This window comes from Lichenostomus cassidix, chromosome 21 (genome assembly GCF_008360975.1).
Source record: "Lichenostomus cassidix isolate B80296 chromosome 21, HeHo_3.0, whole genome shotgun sequence".
NCBI classification, from domain to species: domain Eukaryota; kingdom Metazoa; phylum Chordata; class Aves; order Passeriformes; family Meliphagidae; genus Lichenostomus; species Lichenostomus cassidix.
The window spans coordinates 2,678,309-2,699,966 of NC_139501.1; the positions used below are offsets into that span (position 1 = coordinate 2,678,309).

Below are 21,658 nucleotides of genomic sequence, written 5' to 3' on the forward strand. Positions count from 1 at the left end.
TAAACCTATTTTTTCAGTTTTAAAACAAAATGTGCGGTTTTTGGTTGTTTTGAAACATCTGATCTCATTTCAAATTATATGTATTTTTAATTTATACTACATACTACTAGGTACATCTAAGCTATTACATATATAAATAACATATACTATATACTATATATTATCTCATGTTATTTTTAAGCCAGTAACTATTTGATGAACCAAAACAAGTTGTTCCAAAACACATGTATTATTTTGGGAACTTTGTAGAAATCCTGAAAGAAAACCTTCCTAATTCTTTTCGCAATTCTCTGCTGCAACCCCGTCCACTGATGTTTCTGAAAGTAATCTACGCAAATGGAGTTGTTATAAGTTGTCATAAGACAGGAACTGTGACTTGTAATAGGAGTAGAATAAATATAATTGCTAAAAGAAGGAAAGGGACTTTTGGAACAAACCCTTCCAGTCCCATATGTTTTAATTCCGCCTGTGCCAGTCTGCATTTGTGTCATGGCTGAGTCTTTGGTTCCTTGAGGAGGTGATCCAAAGGAAGACTTTGGCACCCTTAGTGGTTCTTGGAAAGGAACTTGAGTTCCATTTCTAACTTAAAGCCCATCTGTGAAAGCCCAATATTCTGAGTTAGGATTTTGCAGCACAGGTCTGTTATCCTCTTCTGGCATTTTTGTGCAGAACAAAGGGCACTGGTGGCAGTGACGGAACTGAGGCACAGTCAGTTCTCGCACTGTTGGGTTTTATTAGCAAACAGCAAAGATTAAAATGTCACTATTAATGGTGTCCTCATGGCAGTGTGTGTGTGAAAACCAACATGTGCAGCTGAGCTCTGGAATTGGAGCAATCCTGGCTCCATCCACACACAATATGTGGCACAGCAGCTCACTGTAGCAGGCTCTGTGAGAAACGTTTGCATCCTAGACACAACACATCCTCTGAGCAGGGCATTACCTGATACCTGAGGACAACAAAGCCACAGCTGAGGGGAATAAAACACAGAGCAGGGAATTGCAGCCCCCCAGCCCCGTGGCTGTGTGAGAGCCCAGCGGGAGTGACCTGCAAAAGGGAAGGAGTCTGTGGCTCTACAGAGCGGCTCAGGCGGAAGATGTCACGGAGCTGCCTGGGGATGACAGGGAAAATGAATGCAATTACTTTTTATAATCAAATGGACTCGGTATTTTTTGTAATAGTCTCTGAATGACAGCTGGGAGAAAGGGAAGGTAGGTGAACTAGCTTGCAGGTATGAAACAGAGCTCAGGATTTTAGCTGTGTAACGCAGTTTAAATTCCACATCTCTCTGCATCTTGCAGAGAAACCTAATTTTTTTAAATCTCCACAGGCTTCTCGGAGACAGAAGATGCTAATTTTAGAAATGTGGCAGCTCGTCTTCTTCCCCACCCCCTTCCATTTGCTGCCAGAATGCTTAACAATCCAGTAAACAAGCTGTAGGAAAAAGGGGAATAACCTCAAGAGCTGAGGTTGGTGTGGGCCTCTTGTCCATGGCATTTTTGAGGAAGGATTTGCCCCCTGCCCGTGGGTCTTGAGTTTGAAACCGATTTAAAAATAGAAGAGTAACAGTTGAACTGACGGGGAAAAGAAGTATTTAAAGGTGCAGTAATCGTGGCTGGCAGCCCCTTCGCTGACCTGATTAATTCTGCACCAGTACTCAGGATAGTCTAAATTAAAGCATTGCATAAGGAGAGGGCTGGGAAGTAAAGGAACAAGCCCAAAAATTTCACGTAGAACTCAGATATCTCATTTTTGTTTCCTCTACGCACCAAAAACCTGACATGGAAATCTCATTTATCTGCTTAGATAGTTTGTTATAATTGCAAAATACAGAGTACAGTGCAACAAGGTCTGATTTGAGATACCTTCTTACTGTGCAAAAAGGTGTGTTAGTTTCTCTTAATGAGTATCCAGAGTCCTAATTAGTGCAGACAGTGAATGATAATTTCCACACTCTGTACTGATCTTCTTGTATTGCTGCATCTTCATCCTCTGCTTCAATCTTGTGTGGGCAAACAAAATTTGGAAAACATTTATCCAAACCCCAATGTATTAGGGTTGCAACCATCTAATTATCAGGCCTTAGAGTGAAAATTGTTTTGTCCTCATTTTGGCAACAGGTGGAGTGATCTGAGTGTGCTAGGCAGAATTGTCATGATGAAACTTTTTTTATTTAAGAACTTCTGATGCAAAATACCCAAAATTCCTCTGCCTTAAAAACATCCAGCACTGTTCCACTTTTATTGTGGAAGTTTTTTATTGTAGCTGCTCTTGCAGGCACTTGAAGCTGTGTGTGCCTAAATATGCATACACATAGGAAAATGTTTAAAATTAGGCACTCACTGCTGCTTCAGAGCATCTGTATGACTAAAAGTTTGTTAGACCTACACAAGACACACGTGTGTGTTCAGTCTAGAAAATCTATTTTTAAAGTAGGAAATGTGAGGCAGTGAAGTGTTCATTACATTCGGAACACGTGGATAATAAATCTGCTTAAATTTAACATGCATCATAATTTCAAACACCCTCGAGTGCCTGGAAAGTTTAACAAAGCATGAATGCCTCATCTACTTTGTGCCTGCACAGAGCAATGCATTTATCTTTTCCAATTTATTTGGAACAATGGAGCAGAGTGCAGCACAGCTGTTTTCTATGGATACAAGCATATGTGTCTTCTATTACTAATTAGTAATCGATTCCACCCCACTGTGCGTTTTTCATGGCTCAACTGTCTAAGAACTGTGTCTGTGCTCAGAAATCCATGTCAGAGTTGTGACTGAATGAATTGCAAGTTTTGATTTTGGGAGAGAATTAGCTCAGGAGATTTTGTCATATGTGTCAGTGTGCTGTCTGCTGAAAAATGAAATGATTAACTTATTTCTTTGCTCCATTCCTGTCTTGGTATCTCATATCTTGTCCTCAGCACACGCCAGAGATGTGATTTACCCTGAAGCAGGTTATTACCTTTTTTTGTAGGGACAATCTATGTAGTTCAGGCAGCCATGGCTCTCTGCTGGTTGTGGTTGTTTTGTGCCTTTTCCACAGCTCTCCCACAGTGCTGACACTGGATTCTCAGAGGCAGCAGAGCTTTGCAGACAATGGGCTGTAGGGTAGAAATATGTCAAATGCAGTAACAGGACCAGGAGCAGGGAGCTGTGAGCACGCTTGCCTCCACTACCAGCAGCAGAAACATGGAATAAAGCAACTGTGCTGGGCTGCACTCAAGCAAGAATATTAATACCTTTCTATTTTTAAGGGGAGAAAAAAGATTGCGTGGAGAAACAAAGGGATCTGAGGTAATTTAATGTTAATCTCTGTGAGCTGTGTCTCTGTTGCTTGGATGCATCTGTGATAACCAGGCCCACTGGAGAAGCTGAGGTTTAGCACCTCGCTGGAGAAGTTGACAAAACTAAGCAGAAAAGACAGGGAAAGTATTGGGAGGTCAGAACTGCAGTCACAGGGAAGGGAAATGATCTTCAGGATTATCCTTCAAACACAACTCCTTCCTAGGATACCTGGAAGACCTGCCTGCCCTAAGGTGTCCATCCTGAGGGCAGGTGGGTGTTTGCCTGACAACTCTGGTTGTTCAGACTTCCTACATTTGGGAAACAGCCCTGGCTGCAGGCAAGGCTTCAGCAGAGCCATGCACTCACTCTCCAAGGCAGCTTTTACTGGTGCCTGTGGGCTGCTTGTAGTTTATCTGATGTTTAATGATACTACAGTGAGAGCAATTGTACAGCAAGATATAACACAGTGTTTGATTTTCACTTCTAAAGCTTGGAGGGACAAAGAGGAGCAGCAAGCCAAGGGATTTTTACATTTTGCCTTTAATGTTCTGAAAAGAGGGAGCAGGAATTCCAGCAGCAAACACATCTGTCTGTCTGCAGCTCAGCTGTCACTGCAGCACCTCTAGATTTTATCACCTGCACACAATAGAAACTACTTACTGAAGTGTTTTTGCTTAAACAAAGCGGTCCAGACAATGAGCTTTCCCTCCTTTTCAGATTGTTAGTCAGAAGTTTAAAAACATGTTGAAAACTTGTTTATAAAACACCACAGGAAATAGAAATGCTGCACAGAGGCTCGTGGTGTGTGTGGAGCTGGGGTTGTAATGCTGTGGACTGTTCTTGTCACTGAAGTGGTTGAGGACTCAGGACTAGTTCAGTCTGGTTGGTAGCTGAGCTTTTCATCTAGAAGTTTTCTAAGACCCCAAGATGTATTTGCAAATGTCTTTCCCTTCTTTCTTTACTGCCTTTCCCCCTTCTCTGCTGACACGAGCATCTTCCCATCTTATGTAACACAGATTTTCTTGGAAGAATGTGTGTTCCCTGAAAACCTCAAACAGCCAAGATGATTTATGGGTCTATGAGAAAATAGGCCACCAAAACACTTCAGTTCTTCCAATTTCTGAATTAGAAAATGATCTAAGGCTGAAATAATAAAGATTGTGCTTGTTGTTTATTCCAACACTCAGTGGTGAAAAAAATCAGGTTAAACCAGCTCAGTTCAACCAACTTTGTCAGCGTTCTCTTGCCTTCTGGTGTTCAATAGAAATTTGAAGGATCTGAGAGCCAAAGGAAGGGTTGATATCTTTGTGTTATAATCGGGCTGGTGAGCCCAGGGAGGGGAGCTGGTCAGTGGCAGAGGGTTTCTGGAGCAGCTATTTAGCTGATAAATTTTGATTCCTGTCCTGCTGTCAGATGCCTGTGACAGGACATGAGCCTGTAGCACTGGGCATGGAAAGGACATTACCTTTGTTTCTCTGCCTGAAGAGAAGCAGAAAGGAATGGACAACACACAGTACCATAATGTCTGATTTCATGATAGAAAAAGTCACAAAACTTATTCATTCAAAGCATCTCTTTGGTATTTACAGCACATTCAATGCCAGTCATTTTGCCCTCTATTTGAGTTGACAATGGAAAAATTATTACTTGCAAGCTGTGAGAGTTTTGATTGCAGCCATTAAGTCAACTGTTGTTTTTGTTGAACATACTGTTGGTGGTTGTTTTTACTGTTTCTATCCCACAACGATAATTTTATTTGGAGAAATCTATCTTGTACACAGTGTGCTGGGCTTCTTCACCTTTTCTCTGCAGAAAGTACAAGTGAGGGTATCAAGGGGACCTAGGGAGAATTTCAAATTACAAAGACAAAACTATTGCTGCACTAGATTGTGCAACCTCGTGGCATCATCTGATGCAGGGCTGGAAATTCATCATTCCACTGGATGTTGAATTTATTGTTGACTCAAGATTAAATGTATGGAAGGATCTTACAGTTTTCTAATCTGATTGTGTTAATCTTGGTTACTATCTGTAAACATTTGGCAATAAAACCTTAATTTGAAACTTCCCAACTCTTTATATGTTGAAAGAATGGTGATTTTGTTCTATGTCTTGCCACCTGCTGTTCTCTTCTGTGGTAAAGTACATTGGTAACTATGGGAACAAAAACTTAAGAACAGACACCCACATGTGTTGAAGTTGATTTATAGAAGGTCTTGAAGTGATGCCACGGATTGTGAGATATGGAACTCTCTTGATGGAGTTTGATGGCTTTCAACAAGGGCTCAGTGTTTGACTTTCATAAGTTATTTAGAACGTCCCTGGCATCATGGATGTTCCATTCTCCACTTAACTGTGGTGTAATTGTGGTGTAACTATGGTGTAACGTGGTTGTGCTGCATTTCCCAGCTGCCTTGTTCTGTCCCCAGCAGTACTAATACTCTAATACTCCTCCCCTGCTCTGGGCAACAAGATTTCTGTTATTTCTATCAGGAAATAGATCTTAGAATGTGATAAAATATGGCAGCTGGAGCCTTGGGATGAAGGATGTATTTGTAGGTGAATGTGTAGTCAAATTATAATGTAGCTTTATAGTGTGTGGCAGTGTGACCTGACAAAGTTATCAGTTGAAGCTTGGATGGTTTGTGCTGTTTCTCTGGAAGTGCTCTGGAGAGTTCCTCTCCCAGCTGGAGCCAGGATGGTGCTGTGGCTGTGTGGTACAAGTCTGGGATAGGTCAGGATCCTATATGGACAGTCCTTGTCACATCATGGCTCAGCTGTTCTAACCAGGGTCAGCTGGGCTTTCTCTGCATATCTTGGAAAGTAGGAATAGAGACAATTCCTGGCCCCTTTTAGTCCCTTCTTAGGGCTTAAATCTTTGTGATGTGACAGCACCACACCACAAGTCACTCTTCTGCTCTGGTTGGTAGATCTGGAGAGCTGGGAATGGAGGATGAAGGAATTAGGGCATGCTGTGCTTTGTGTAATATGGAGCTGACAACGGGGTAGGTTTGCTCCATGCCAGCACTCTGCTCTCCAAACTGGAGTGCTGGTGACCTTTCCCAGTCACATATGCACTTCTAGTGTGAATCAGAGCCCACAAAAGCCAGATAAAAGTTCATCATTGATTTCAAGAGTCAGCAGATTGTCTTTGCGCAGAGAAATTTCCTGTTTTAGACTAGACATTACTTGGAATAAGCGAATTTTTTAATGTAAAATGCTTGGGTCTTGGTGATAGCACAGTCTGTGTTCTCTTTATTTCAAAAAATTTGCATGTGTTGTGAAGGCATTCAAATGTTTCTCTGACGTTTGTTCTGTGACCCTGTTCTAACTGCACAGCAAAAAAATCCCAGAGAAACAAAACATTTCATTGTATGAAGCTGATATCATACAATAATTAGGTACTGATTCTGAATCTCTAATCATCTCAGATGGGAGTATATTTTTCTTTCTAAAGAAAGCAGAACCTGGTAAAGCAACAGGCTTTGCCCAATTTGATGGGTTAATTAGTGAATTAGTTGATCATCCTTAGCCGTTATCTTTTAATTTGCTCCGTCTCTTGATCAAGTTGTGAGGAGTAGATGGTATTGAATGGGAGGTTTGTCTCTAGGCAGTGAATTGAGCCTTCCCTGCAGAGTGAAGATTTCCTGCCCTGAGATTCCCCAGAGAACTTGTCTGACAGGCATTAACAATTGCCCATCTTCTCCCTTCAGATATGAGACAGGGAATTGTTGATAACCTGCACTTGCCTACAGGAAATAAGAACAGAACGGAGAAGTTACTTTAAGGATAAACGTGGAACATTCTTCTCAATATTTGCCCTGATAAACTTGTGTTAAAGCACAGTGGCTGCAAGAGGAATTACCCAAATGTAATGTGGTGTAAATACATGAGGCCCCAGAGGCTCCTGCTCTAAGTGCTCCTCAAGTGCTCCTGGAAGGGTTGCTCAGGAGATGGGATCTCAGGGGACACAGCTAGTGCTGGAAACCACTAAGCAAATAGGATAATGTTTTATTGAAAGTAAACTTGAGCCAAAACTTGGAATCACTCCTTAGATGGCAAGGACCATGGGATTCATGCCTAAATGAAAATTGTAGGGGGTTGTGCCAGATATTGCAAAGACTTTGATCTTTCTGCAGTGGTGACTGATACCTAAACTGCAAAGATGATGTAGGATGAAAACAGCAGGACAATGCAGCTGCAACAGCTGGGAGCTGTGAATGAGACTCAACATTCCCAGTTTGGAGGGCCTGAGTGTGGTGGGAGAAAGGTGACCCTGTGAGCATTACACAGCACCTCATGTACTGAAGTAGGTCAGGACGAGGAGGCACAAGGCAAGAGGGAAATGTCAAACAGCACAAACAGATTGACTTCACTTCCTGCACTTGGGTGGGGAGAGGATCCAGAGCAGCACTGCCTGAGGAACCTGTGTGGGATGCCTGCCTGCAGGGCTCCGTGGCAGAGATGCCCTGGGTGTTGAGCAGGATACTGTGATCCTGCTTACCCTGCCCCCCAGCAGCAGTTTTCCTTTCCTGGAGGGGAGAATAATTTTTTCACTATCTTTTATCATTCCTGTTTATTTAGATTTCAAGTCCTCAAGGGAACAAATTGTTTTATCCTGTGTATTTCAGTGGCATGTAGGAGGGGCAGGAACTATTCCTGGTTGGAATTTTTAGGCAGCACCCTCATACAAAGATGCTGAAATTCTTCTTCAGAATTTAGACAGAACTCAAAGGTCTGCATCTGTCTTCTCGTTAGCTTTGCTTTGGGACACAAGCTACAATAATGTGCATTGTTTCCTAGCCATATCCCATTAACTCTGCATTAATGTTTCCTTGCAAGTTTAAAAGGAGGGAAATATATTGTCTTTGCCAAGAAAATAAATTAGCAAGAAGTCCAAAGAGAACAGCTTGCCTATTTTTATCAGTAACTGTAGACTTGCTTTCTAAACTTAAGCAAGTCTGGGAGGATCCCATAACAATGTGTAGGATGCTGAATGGACACAGGGGAGGCATTAAGATAAAAAAGAGTTTTGTTTTTTTCTTCTTAAATGAAGTAGCACCTCACTGACATTTGCTGCCCACTGAATGCAATACATCCCAGACGAATTAAAACAGAGTTATCCTTTGTGCTTCTTTCCTGACATCCTCAAGTTTTCCCTTCAGTTCTTTCAGGCAGAAGCGAAGCAAAAGCCATCCCCACGTCCTGTCTGAGAGCAGGGAGGCAAAGAGTTAACCAACAGTTATCCCAGGTGGCTGAACACTTGAGTTGCAGGGAAAGGCTGGGAACATTCATTGAGCTCCTGCGCTGGTTTCTACCTGCCAGCAGCTCCTGATGCACTCCTGCACAGGGAATAAAGGATGAGCCTGCTCCCAGCTCAGGCAGCCAGCATCCCCAGGAACCCTCGGATGCTGCATTAAAGACTAACGGGCAATGCTCTTCTCCTCATTCTTTAAAAGAGTCTTTTGAAAGATCAGGGATGTGCATATGGTCTTTGCTGCTTCCTCTGGTGTTTTCACTTGAATCTCTCACTGGAATATGGATGATGCAAGCACAATTAAATGCCTCAGCCCAGAAGAAGGTAAGGGGAAAATGTTTATTTTAACCACTTTTCTGAGGGAAATTAGTTTTACTGTAGACAAAAGCATAGTTTACACAGCTTCCTTGGACACTTCTTTTCTGTTATTCAAACTTAAATGCTTAAAACAAATACAGCAGGTTCTTAAGGGAGCTTTTGCTGTACCTTTGCCTCCTAGTAGCACCAAATCTTAAATAATAAATGTATCTCTAATGGCTGCTTCTCCCTGCATAAAGTGTGCAACGAAGGAGTGCACCAGGTATGTTCATGTTCCTTTTCTGCTCCCTTAACTAGCTGCTGTCACCGTAAGAAAGGCTTTCTATTTTTAACCAGAGACCTTCTGCTACCCACATTAGAAGCGAGAAAAGAGACTCTACTATTGTGAGTCAGCTGTATTGTTTTAATTTTTTAAAACAGGTGATTTGCTACTCATTAGATGTAGTTTCTTTACACCCATCCAGCAAAAACAGTGCACAGAATCAGTTGGGGTTGAACTCGTCCCTGGCGGGATTAAACCAGGGATGAAGTCAGGGAAGTACCTGGAGCTGGGAAAACTGCTGCAGTGTCCTGCATGCTGAACTTGGAGCTCATCCCTCCTGTACTGATGTCTGCTAAAGGAATCATCTGAATTCAAGACCAATTCTCAAAAGCCCAGTTTTTACTTTTAAAAGCTTTCTTTCTTCGTTGATCTATTTAGGAAAAGCCCAGAGAGAGAAATCCTTCCCTGTGATGGATTTTAGTTGACTCAAATGCCCGGTTGCTTGTCTGTATGCATTTTGTATTTCATGCCTGTTAGGCATGTGGTTTTACAGGAGTTATGCAACAAGTAAAGAAGGATGTGTTGGGTTCTGTGTGCTCAGAAAAGCTGCTGTGGACACTGGTCTCACACTTTGGTATCTTTGGGAAGGCAGAGCAGTGGCACTTACTCCCTGTGTTTCAACTAATCAGTGCTTAGTCCCACATTGCTCAATTCCTTGCCATGCCTTTTGAAGGATGCACCCATGAAAGTTCTCTCTTCTTTTCTAAAAATCACTTCAAGATGAAAACTTTACCAAAGTGGAAAAATGCTTGGCTCTAACTTGATATTTCAATGTTGGAACCAATCCTTGTATCTGTGAGCTCTGATTTGGCTCTGCCGTGACTTTGCTATTACCATGCCAAAAATAAGCTCCAGAAATGCCATTCACTCAGAAAGGGACAACAGGTAACTCAGACAGGTGTGGCTGGACCTATGCAGTCACTCAGCACTGCAGCAAATACTGTTCCAGTAACTGAAGAAGGATGTGGATGTGAAAATTGCAGAAGACGTTAAAAGGTCCCATTCTAGAGCACAACTGTAATTTAATAAAAAGAGGATGTCCATAGAACATCATGTAGGAGAAGTTTCTATTGTACATAGAACTGTCCATTTATTGATGAAAATAATATCTAGTCCAAGAATACTTCCAGTCTGTGAGAGTTTTAATGAATCTGAGAAGCATGCAAACAATTCAGGTAAATAATGAGAGAGGCTCAGGAAAATGTTAACCAGTATTTCCTCTGGGATTTGTTAAGAATGAAGCAGAGATGATGAGATGCGTTTGGGCATTGTCAATATTTATTTAAATAGCAAAAAAGCAGATTTCAAAACTTGGCATAAGAGTTTATTTACCTGTTTCATATCGCTGGCACAGGGGCTGGAGATTTGGGAGCATGGAAGCTTTAACTGAACAATGTGCTAAATAGGGAGAAACTATTTCCTATCTGCAGAACTTATCTTGTGCCAAGGAAAGAAGGTGTTTTTTTCTTAAATCCTCAGAACCTGTAAATGCCCAAGTTTTGAATCGAGTTGGCTGAAGTGGTGCATTTATCAGAGAATCATGGAATGGTTTGGGTTGGAAGGGACCTTAAACCTCATCCAGTGCCACCTCCTGCCATGGGACACCTTCCACTATCCCAGGCTGTTCCAAGCCCTGTCCAGCCTGGCCTTGGACACTTCCAGGGATCCAGCTTCTCTGGGCACCCTGTGCCAGGGGCTCACCACCCTCACAGGGAAGAATTCCTTCCCAATATCCCATCTAACCCTGCCCTCTGGCAGTGGGAAGCCATTAACATACTTATATTGATTGCATTTTCCAACAGAAGTGTTTCAGGACTGAAAACCAGAATAGTTTGATTTTCAAAATGTTATGATGGAACAGCCTGAGTATTCCTCATCCAGTTATTCTTCTCTAAAACCTGATGCCCCAGTGTGCATCCATTTGTACTTCAAACAGCCAAGGTCCTCAGGGAAGCTGTGATGGAGCAGGGAGTGTGTCACCCAGAGTCCTTTTGGCTTCTTTCTACTGGGTTCAGCTTCCAACTTCTGAGAACAGGTGTGAGAGAGAAGGGCTCTCACCTGAGATCTCCCTGGAGATCATCCAGGTAGCAGTTATTCAAGTTCATTCCTTGCTTGCAGTAGGAAGCTGCTGAGGCTGATTGAATCAGTGTTTGTGATTAAACCAGCTCAGTGTTTCTGCCAGATGGTGTCATTGTAAGCCAGCGAGTGCAAACACCTGGAAAACAAATGGGGTAACTGGAAAGAGCAGAGCTTCCATGAGCAGACATTCCATGAGCTGAAGCTGTGGACAGGGGGGTGAATGATGGTTCTTTTTAAAGGATTCCACCTTCTTGCTGTCATCTGTGGCTTTAAAAGAAAATGGGATTCTCCTCTCAGGTATAAAACCAGTTGTGATGCAACTGAAGCCAGCAATTCCCAAGGGTATGAAAACCTCCAGAGTCTTCATGTGATGGTCTGTTCAAACAGTGATAGTGAGAAGCACCAACATCCAGGCTCTCAAGACTTCGGTGTTCCAGACTTGCCACTCTCCATTTTTAAGGGGGTCTGGCTGACTAGAAATTGACGAGTCACTGGTGATGATCAAAAAAATTCCTTGCTCCCAGTAATGCTGAAATGTTCAGCTATCACTAAAGAAACAATTGATGCTGTTAGTGCTGTTGGGAGAGGAATGGGCCATGTCCTGAGAGAAGCATCATGTCTGGGAAAGTCCTTCACAAATGTGGCAGCTGGCAAACATCTTCCAGTAGAACAGCTCAAGAGCTGGGGCTGCAGAATTTCAGCCTCCAAACTGCAATAGACTCCCAGGAATAGTATTTGCATGATGTCTCTCACTGGGGATGATGAACACTGGTGTTCTCTGGTTCTCCAGCATCATCTCTCCTGATTTTGCCTTGTTACTGAAGATGTTGTTTCTCCTGGTCTAACCCTCAATTAGAGATGGTTTCCAGATGCTTCATCTTCAGCTTCATTAAAAAGAAAAAAAGAAAAAAAGAAAAAGAGGGAAACATTGCAAAGAAAATGTCACGTTAATGCTAAGTGGACAACTTCAAATTAACTGGTACCATACGTGCAGATTCTTGTGATTCATATCCCTTCTGTCCCTGACAATCATTTGGTGAATGTGAATTTAGTCCAGCTAAGTGGGAAAGCTTTCCCATTTCAGGGAATTACAGAGATAAGGATAATCAATATTGGCTTCTGCAGGTCTAAAGATATTAAGTGGTGGAGCACAACTAAATTTTGTGGCATGATGTGACGTGACACAGAGTGAATATGGACCTGCCAGTACTGAACCAAGTCCAGAACCGCCGTTAAATGCGGATCTCTGTAAAATATTTTACAGAAAGCCTATTTTTCCAGCTCAGCCAGCAAGCTGACACTTTCATCAGCCTTCAAATGCCTTCTTATCTTCTGGCTCTAAGCCCTGGGGAGAAATGAATCTGTCAGGATGCTTTGTTTCAAACTGAGGTGGATATTGGAGGCCATAGCAAAAGATAGAAACACATTTCCTGTAAGAGCCCAGGAGCAATTACTTTACTTCCTGTAGGTTTACCTGAGCCCTACTGAATCCAGGACCAAATGAAATTGGGCAATAAACTGTGATACCTGCAGTCCCTGCCCTTGCTGTGGGCTGCAGCTCAGCGCCCTGCATTCTCTCTGCTGCTTTCTGCTGGTAATCTTCCCCCCAGGGATTACAGCAGGTTGTTCCTGCTCGAAGGAAACCACAATTATGGTCATCTTTCAAGCTTACAAAAAGACCTGCCATCGGTTTCTAAGATTTACAGATTCCAGGTTCTGTTGAGTGATAAGTTTTTGAAAGGAAAATTTAAAGAACAGCCTCATAAGGCTGTCTCTTGGATGTCACAGGAGCTGAGAAAAGCACTGAATGAAGACAGCGACTGAGTTATTCCTAGAGCCATTGAAGCTCCTTTTTTTCCTCATCTTTCATGAAACTGGTCTATATTTGAAGAAATAGGGAGTCTGTCACATATTTCAAAATGTTCATGGCACAAAAGGAAGGTCTGGAAGAGTTCTGAATTTTTACAGATAGAGTATATTAAAATTCACCCCAGATACAGAGGAAAAAAATTTGTGAGTTAAAATCACTTTGTGGTGACGCATTTCAGTATTAGGTGTCTTTCTTGAACATCTTTCAACCTGTCTTGCATTCCTGTACCCATTTTGTCTTGGATTCTTGAATTCTTAGAGGTATTTTCCTAGAAGGAGTAATCATATTGATGGATTGCTTTCCTCCCGACCTGCCTTAATCTCCCTCTCTGTGTTTATGGCCCATGTCCCTGAACAGATGGTCAAGCACTAAAAGACCTTTAAATGTAAAGGGTTTATGATCTTACTTCAATTAAGTGTGGAGGGACATTTTCTTATACGAGTCAGTGGCTGGAGACAAGGTGACCTTAGAGCGCCATTTACAGTCTTTAAATCTTTATTTTATGCTGACATTTTTCTACAATTGACAAAATTTGTTTATTACAGCTTTGCAAGGAAAACAGTTCAACAGCTGAAATCACAAAGCCTGTTCTCACTTAATTAAAATAATTGCATCATTTTTTTCCAGATGAACCCAAGAGAACTGAACATCATGGCAGGAGGCAGAGTAATTGTCATTAAATTAGTGCTGTTGTTGCTAATGGGTTCCCCAGTCCACAAATATTCCTTTAAGTGAATAAAGTAATTCAAGGAATTTCACAACTGGTTCATTTTAATAATGTGACTTTCTAAACAGTTTTGGGGAGCCCTGGGAACGTTATGGTTGTGGTTGCCTAAAGCAGCTGTCCCAGGGCTGTGAATTCCAGAATGGAAAAATGCACCAGGATTTGGTGCAGAATGGAAAAGATGCTACAGGCATTGCTGCTTCTCCCAGTGGAATTACTGGCCTTGTGAATGGATGGATACTGAAGACAGGTGTATTTCAGACAAGCTAAATAACTTGATGAATATGTTCTGAGGCAGTGCACAAATGTTAACACTTTGAAGCCTGGTGGGTGAGACAGAGGCTACAGAATAACCTGAATGCCACTCGATACAGGCAAGATGTGCATCTTAACCCTTAATCTCCAGGGGGATTACTGTGCTTAGAGGTGCTGACCAGATGGCTGGGCAGGCTCTGCCTGTGCCCATGGCAGAGTGGAGCTGGGCTAGAATTAGGGAAAAGGCAGCTTAGGAACACTTGGGATAGAACTGTGGCCCAGCAGGTGCTCAAGCATTTCTGAGCCAGAGCCATCTGAAAGCGATTGATTGAGTCAATTCTTAATAGAACTAATGCAGAAGTTTTTAGTTGAAAGACAAAACCAGAAAAATGTAGCAGTTGAAGTGTTTTCTCCATCAACATCTACTCCCCATATCCCTCTTGTTGGGAAGAGCCCACACCAGAAACGTGGGCAGCTGTTGCACACAGACACAGCTGTGAAAAAGCAGGGAGTGCATTGGAAACACAAAGACAAAAGGCTCCAGCAGCAAAGAAACTGCAGCAGAGCTAGCTGCTCTGGCTGCCCAGTTCATGCTGCTTTAGACATCTTGGAAGCAGCATTTTTGCGGGAAAGGGAAGAAACATAAATCATGTTTAGAAGTAGTGAATGAGCATCATGATTTTGGTGCATCAAGTCAAGCCTTCTGTGCTCCTGCTGCTCATGTTTGTGCTCATGTATGTTGGGTTTTGAACCCTTACCATAATTCAGAGTATTTCTGACTTGTATTTAATTATGTCCATTTCAATGAGATGTGTTTGCTTTTGGTATTTCAGAAATCTCTGCATTTAGTACTTCAGAAGGCAGTAACAGGCTGACTAAGTCTTATGAAGATCTTGGGCTGGGATACTAAGATGCAGCTGTAAATGGAGTTTCTGCAGTTTTTTTTTCCAAAGCTTCTTGTCTGGTGTGTATAGCTGAAAGGGAAATGGGGAGAGTAAAAGTGAGAGAGAGAGAGAGAGAGAGAGATGGCATTGATACCTTCTGTTTCCCTCTTGTATTTTATGACTTGTGCTGTTGGTTGGCAATAATTTTCTTTTGATTCCACAGCAATTAGGAGGGAGATTTCCCTGAGTGGGAAGTGGGAAATAAGAATACCTGTATCAAAGTTCTTGTGTGTATCACTGAGAGCTGCCCATGAGTTGCTCAGTAGTTTAGAATCAGCCTCCTGTGATGAGGTCAGTTTGTTAATCTGATAAACTGGGTCTGTAGTGTGTCCATGCAAAGGTAAAGGGAGTGCATGGCTGGGAAGTTACAGGTCTAATCCTTGTGGATTTGCAGGTCAAATACACTGCCAGGTCTGTAACATTTCGTGTCTCTGGCAGTCAGGATATTGAAATTTTTAGTTTTGGATTTCCTACTTTGAAGGCTGCAGCTGTTTCCCTATGTATTACATAACTGTTCACACTTTTCCCAGCCCTCAGCAGTGGAGCAAATCCCTCCACCCTTATGGATTGCATTAATGATAAACCCATTTGTCTCAGGAGGTTCTCCATCCTGTTCCCTTTTCTCCATCTTCCAAACCATATGTGTGTTGTGCTCCTGTGTCTTCCTCAAGATGTTCTTTCTGTGGGATGGAGTTTGGCTCCTCTGGCACTCTTGAAGTGAATTTCTTCCTCTGCAAGACTTTGACATTCCAGCATTGTTGAAGCGTTCTGAGTTCCATTTTTAGCTAAGCCACAGGCCAGCCTGGGGGCTCAGACATTGTTGGTTTTTAAATCTATTTTGTGGCATGAAAAGGCTTTGTTACACTCAGACAATAATAAGTTCCTGAAGTGCTGTGGAAAGAAGTCTTTAATCTCCGTGTTGTGTCAGGTGAGCAAGATTTTTCTGAGGATGTCAAGTGAGGCAAGAATAGAAAGCCATTTCAGTAGGCTTAGATCCTAAGTCCTCAGCTCAGTGTGCTTAAGAGTTGGGAGAGGGATTGTGTCCAGTTTAACCCTTCATTATTCCCTGTTGTTTTTCCACACTTATCCAGCATAATAGAGAAGCCTTCTGAAAGATTTTATTTTTCTCTGTTTCCATCATCATTTTCTTAGGAGGCCTGAAGGGATGGATTGATAATGTCAACTAAAAGGATTTAAATTAACCTTCTCTGGATGCCCTTAGGATTAAAAAATCTAACTTTAACTTGAATATTGTAATAGTTTTTTTCCAGTGCTATAAATCACTGGCATTTCTCTGTACTCAGATAAAACCAAATCCACATTTGAAACCCTGCTTATGCAGAATTCTAATTCTGAACTGTGAAACCAATATCTTGAGCAATGCTGCAATGGGAGTTACATTTCACTCTTCTCCTCCCTTCCCCTTGTCCCCAGCTTGATAACACATAAATGGTTAATGCAGACTCTAGGATGTCCTGGCAGAACTGGTATTTGAATTTTGCAGGGAGTACCTTTAGCATTCTGTGCCAGCCACTGATTTTGTTGCAGGTACAGCCTGGAAAACTGCAAGGAATCCTGATTAGGACTGCAAGAGGGGAAAAAGGAGCTACAGAGCTGCAATACTTTTGGTTTAGGGAGAGGTTTGCCTTAACTCTGTCTCCTTATAATTGAGAGCCTCAAAGTTTAGTTAACTCTCCTTCCCTGTGAGGTACAACAGTGTCATTCTTGCCATTTCAGATGTTATTTCTATAGTGTAGGTTCTTTGTGTAAGAAAGAGGTTTGTGGATTTATTTAAGAAATTCCAAGAAGCAGGTGACAGAGCAGGCAAGGAAGCTCACAGGACCCAGATCTCATCCTGGCCAAGGCTTCACCTGAAGAAAGGATTAGGATTTTTAGACCCTCCTTTGTTCTTCCCTTCAGAGCAGCAGTTTTCTGTGGGATGCATATATCCTTCTAAGCATTTTACAGGAGTTGCTCTTCCCCTGATGACAGTTTGCAGTCATCTCACTAAATTGCTCTTGAAAGATGCCCTGGGAGGATGGGAGGCTGTGGTTGAAGTGTTTGAATAAATAGTGATGAGAATGTACACAGCATCACTGCCACCCGTGGTGCAGACCCAGTTTGGTTCTAGTTTGGAATTAATCTGTGGTTAAACTCTGAGTCAAGCCCAGTATAAGAACTCTGGGCATAGGTGGTGAAATAAACAACTTGTAATTGAGAGTGAATCATCTCCAGAATTAACTACTCCAAAGCTTTTTTCAAACTGTGAAAGGAAGAGTAGGAAGCACTTAATGAATGTGTTTTTAAACGGGCAATTTGTGTTTAGCTCATCAGGGTGAAAGCATATGAGGCTCCTTGTACAGATCACAGATGGCAAGAGAGATTGTCTATTGTACTTAAAACTTAATGTAGCATAAGTGGTTGTGATAACCTAAATGACACATTTCTGTGTTTGGAGTTTAATGGGTGCATTTCAAGTGGAACAAGGTAGAGACTTAATGCTTTTTAAAAATTAATCCTTACCTGCTTTTATCTGTCAGTTTTGGAGCCCCCTTAGTGCTCCTGGTTCTGTTACAGCAGTTCTGTGCACAGGAGCTGCCTGGCTGGGCCCTAAGGAAGATCTTCTCTGGGTGTGTCAGCCTACAAAGACATCCCTAAAGAAGTTGTGGGATGGAAAGATTCTGGGGAAGAAGGAGAAGAATGAGGAGAAGATGAAGAAGAAGGAGGAGAGAAGCAGCAGCAGCAGCAGCAGCAGCAGCAGAAGAAGAAGAAGAAGAAGAAGAAGAAGAAGAAGCAGAAGAAGAAGAAGAAGAAGAAGAAGAAGCAGAAGAAGAAGAAGAAGAAGAAGAAGAAGGAGAAAGCAGCACTTTTTTAAAACCCTTTTTTTTTCAGCTGTAACGTGTCACCTAAATCCCTTGACTGGATAGGGCAGGAGCACGGCTTTAGGATTAGTGCGTATGATGGATTTAGGATTTGAAGCGAACATGTGTTGCTGTGTTTCCATCGTATCTAGTTTTTGCTGCCTAGAGAGAAATGTTCTTTTCTTTATCAGAAATGTCCATTAAAATACTGAGGAGGACCTTTGGAGAAAAGAGGAAGATTGGTACAATGATACTTTGAAGAGCTGTATGAGAAGAAAATGTGATTGTTCTTTTTTTTCCAGCCCTGGAAAGAGACTGAAGAGCTTATGCACCTGGGCAGATCCACGGTGAAAGGCAAGGGTGGCTCAGGAGGGCAGAGAGAGGAATGGATTGTGCTGTTCACTGTGCATTATTTACTGCAGGGGATGTTGTTGGTTGGGTTTGAAGAGCAGGGAGGCTCTTGGCAAGAGTGGGACCTGCAGATCTGTTGGTAATCAGAGAAAGGAAAGAGTTTTCTCTTTGTGGGAATCGCTGTCGGGAGGAGGAAGCGGTGGAGGAGCCAAAACCAGTAAATTGCTGTAATGTCTTGATGATGCTGAGCAGTTGGGAAAGTACCAAAGGAAAAAGAGAATCAGCAGGAGGAGAAGAATATCATCAGGAGGCCTTGCTGTCCAGAAATGGATTCATCTACATGCCAAATTAACTCATGGTCCATCATGTGTCTTCTTTAAAATCCTGAACTGATGCCCATCCAATCCTCCAAAGCAGCCATGTACATCAGAGTAAAAAGGATTTTATTGGGATTTTAATGTTCTAAATCTGGACTGTGAAGGAGACATAAGTTTGCTGAGAAACTGTTCTGAAACAACCTGAAAAATACCACTGGATTTTGGAAATTAAAAAAAAAATTGTCCTTTTTCTGATAATATTTTTATGCTTTTACATGGAAAATGCATACTGCAGAATCTTGATACCTCCTAAGACCATCAGTGCTTGTTTTCAGTTCGGCTCAGAAATGGATATCTCAAGATCTCCCTTGCTTCAAAATAAGTTCTCAGTGGCCCGTCTGGCCGAAGACTTTTTCTGGGTTGGTGGCAGCATTGTAGCTTCTCCACGATGGAAAATCGGCCACTTTGGTAAGATGCTGAATCCCTGCATTGAATGAGATGGGAACATCTTCAAAGCTTTCATGCTGAAATGTTATTTAGGGCCACCTTTGTGTAGCAGCAGTGTGGGGAGCAGAAAAAAAGGAAGAACAGGAGACAGCCCTGGTCTGATGTTGTATTGCATGGCTGGTAGTGCAGGTTTTTTTGTCTTCAACATACCCTCACTTATAATTTCTTGATTGATTTATTTATGGCCTTCAGGACAAGCTAAAGCAAAGCTGTCCATTTTGACATCTGCAGACCTTTTGAAATTTTCTGTTGCATAGACTTTATCTTCTTCTCCATACCCACAGCAAGACAGGTTTGCTATCTGCCAGTATTTGTACACCTCTTAACTCATAAATTTTTTATGCAGTATTTCTGCTTAGAGTTTTTTAAATGAGCATTTAAAAATATCTCTGCTATCTTCATCCACAGTAGGTCACTGAACTGTTGGGAGGTTATTTTCTGAATATTGATATACAAAATTCTCCAGCTTCACCGGCTCTGTGAGAAGCCAGATCTCCTTTGGTTGCTCACAGCAGCCTTTCATTTAAATAGGTAATAAATCCAGCACACCTAATTAGAGATGGCCAGAGAAAACAGATGTTCTGGTAAAAGCCCTTTAATAACAATCTTCTTGAGTGACTCCTGCCTGTCCAGTGAGGAAATCTGCAATGCCCTTGACCAGAGCCACCCATTCTCTTGGAGCACTTTTTGTCCTATTTGTCTGTCAGCTTCATCGATCAAACATTTTTTTCAGCAAGAAAGTTGGACACATAGATAGCTTAGAAAGTACTGGGAATTTTTGCAGAGGTTGAGAAACACCATCCTACTCTGCTTCTGCATTTCCCTGGATGCAGATGGCTGATGGAGGGATGGAGAGCTGACAGCCTGACCTCAAATCAAACCCCCAAATTTCCACAGGATTAAGAGCATCTCTTCTCCCATTAACATCTCACTTATTGGGTGTTGTGTGCTTTAAGGATGGGTTCAGTCTTCCATTATCTCTTATATACAGTAAACAGTGTCCCAACCAATGCTGGCAGAATTATACAGAAATGTTCTTTTCCAAAGACACTTTGGGATTTTTTTGGCCAATGAGAAGAATAGTAGAGAGTCCTGGACTTCAGTGAGGCTTGAGCCAGAGAGAGCCAACAAGGGGGAGAAGGTTGTAATGAAAGGAATAAGGTGGTTGGTTTAAAAGGTGAGAGGGACCTGCTCATGAGGCTGGAGGGATGCAAAATGAAACAAATGAAGATTAATGAGTTTGGATGTGATCTGTTTTTTAATTAGATCCAGTGTAGTGATGCAAGTCAGGCTGGTGTACCTGAGCCATGAACACCACACACAGTTCATAGGCAGGATTGGCAAAATGGGCTGTTCAGCTGGACAGAATTCCCAACACAGTGTGCTGGATATATTATGTATTTGGATATTTTACATATTTTATGTTATTATATTGCTATATTGATTTTAGAAAAGATTTTTATGCCTCCTGTCTAGAAAGCAACTGATATTCCTGGCAGGAATAGTTGGAGCCAGTCAGCTCTTTGGTTTATGTATTGATGAGCCACTTATAGCTGTGAAACCATTTCCAGTGAGACTCTTAAAAAATGGGGCAATCATTATGTCTTCAATGGATTGGCAGTGCTGAATGTGTGACAAGTGTGGGAGTCCTCTGCTTGTGTGTGGGAAAGCTGTTTTGGTTTGGTGATATTTTAAGGGAACAACTTGCCCTTCTGGTGCACGTGTGCTGAGGGGTTTCTCTGGGCTCACAAACATCTTCTGGAGGCCCTGGAGAGAAAGAAGCTGCTGGAATCTGGTTTGCTCTGCTGGTATTATTTAGGAGAGTGGTTGTTGTGAAGCACAATCAGGATGCATCCCTCCAGGATGTGCTCATGGGGCAGAACTCAGCAGAACAGGGGTTTGGTGCTCCCTGCTCACTGTTCCTAAGCCTGGCTGGGGCAAAGGGGTGTGACACAGCCTGGGGCTGCCTTGAGCCCTGAGACTGAATCTTTTGACAAAGCTGATCCATGTACAAAAATACTCAATGACTCAATCTCCTGACTTCTTTTCATCCCCACATGCTAAAATACTCCCACTCCTTCACACATTTACATCAAACTCAGAGACTCCTAAAAGACAATAATGCTACTGAACCATAAATAATTAATTTGCAGACACTAGAACATCTTTCTAACAATAGGCATGAAATTGGTCTCTTTTTCTCCTCCTTGTGTCAGGACAAATTGTAGGTTTTATGGTTTGTGTAGTTTTGTTATTTATTGTTACTTTAACACTGTATATAGTAAATATAGATGTTATTAAGAAGCATGAAAAATAACTGTGAGTCTTTTTGCTGCATCAGTCCAGTGTGGAACTGGGTGTTCCACGTTTCTATTCCCTGCTCTGCTCTGCCAGTGCTGCAGTACAGAGATCTATCTTCTCTCCACGACTGTTTTATCCAGATGCAAATTGAGGCAACTCATTAGATCAGAAGAGAGCTGAACATACGCTGAATTCTGAAAAAAAAGGTACTAATGAAGTGCAAAATAGAAAAGCCGTAATTCAGCCTTAATTGAAGAGATAGTTA

General features: G+C 42.1%; 1 protein-coding gene across 2 annotated transcripts in view; it reads left to right on the plus strand.

Moving 5' to 3' along the window:
* PLCH2 (phospholipase C eta 2) overlaps positions 1–21,658 on the plus strand; it is a 76,235-nt gene that overhangs the window by 22,580 nt on the left and 31,997 nt on the right. Inside the window, exon 1 of one of the 2 annotated variants that reach the window (XM_085079970.1) lies at positions 8,586–8,868. The exons of the other annotated variant lie outside the window; for it this stretch is intronic. Coding sequence (XP_084936096.1) covers positions 8,826–8,868 — 43 coding nt within the window. The 5' untranslated portion in view covers positions 8,586–8,825. Of the gene's footprint in view, positions 1–8,585; positions 8,869–21,658 lie in introns of those variants that run through there. 2 annotated transcript variants of the gene reach the window in all.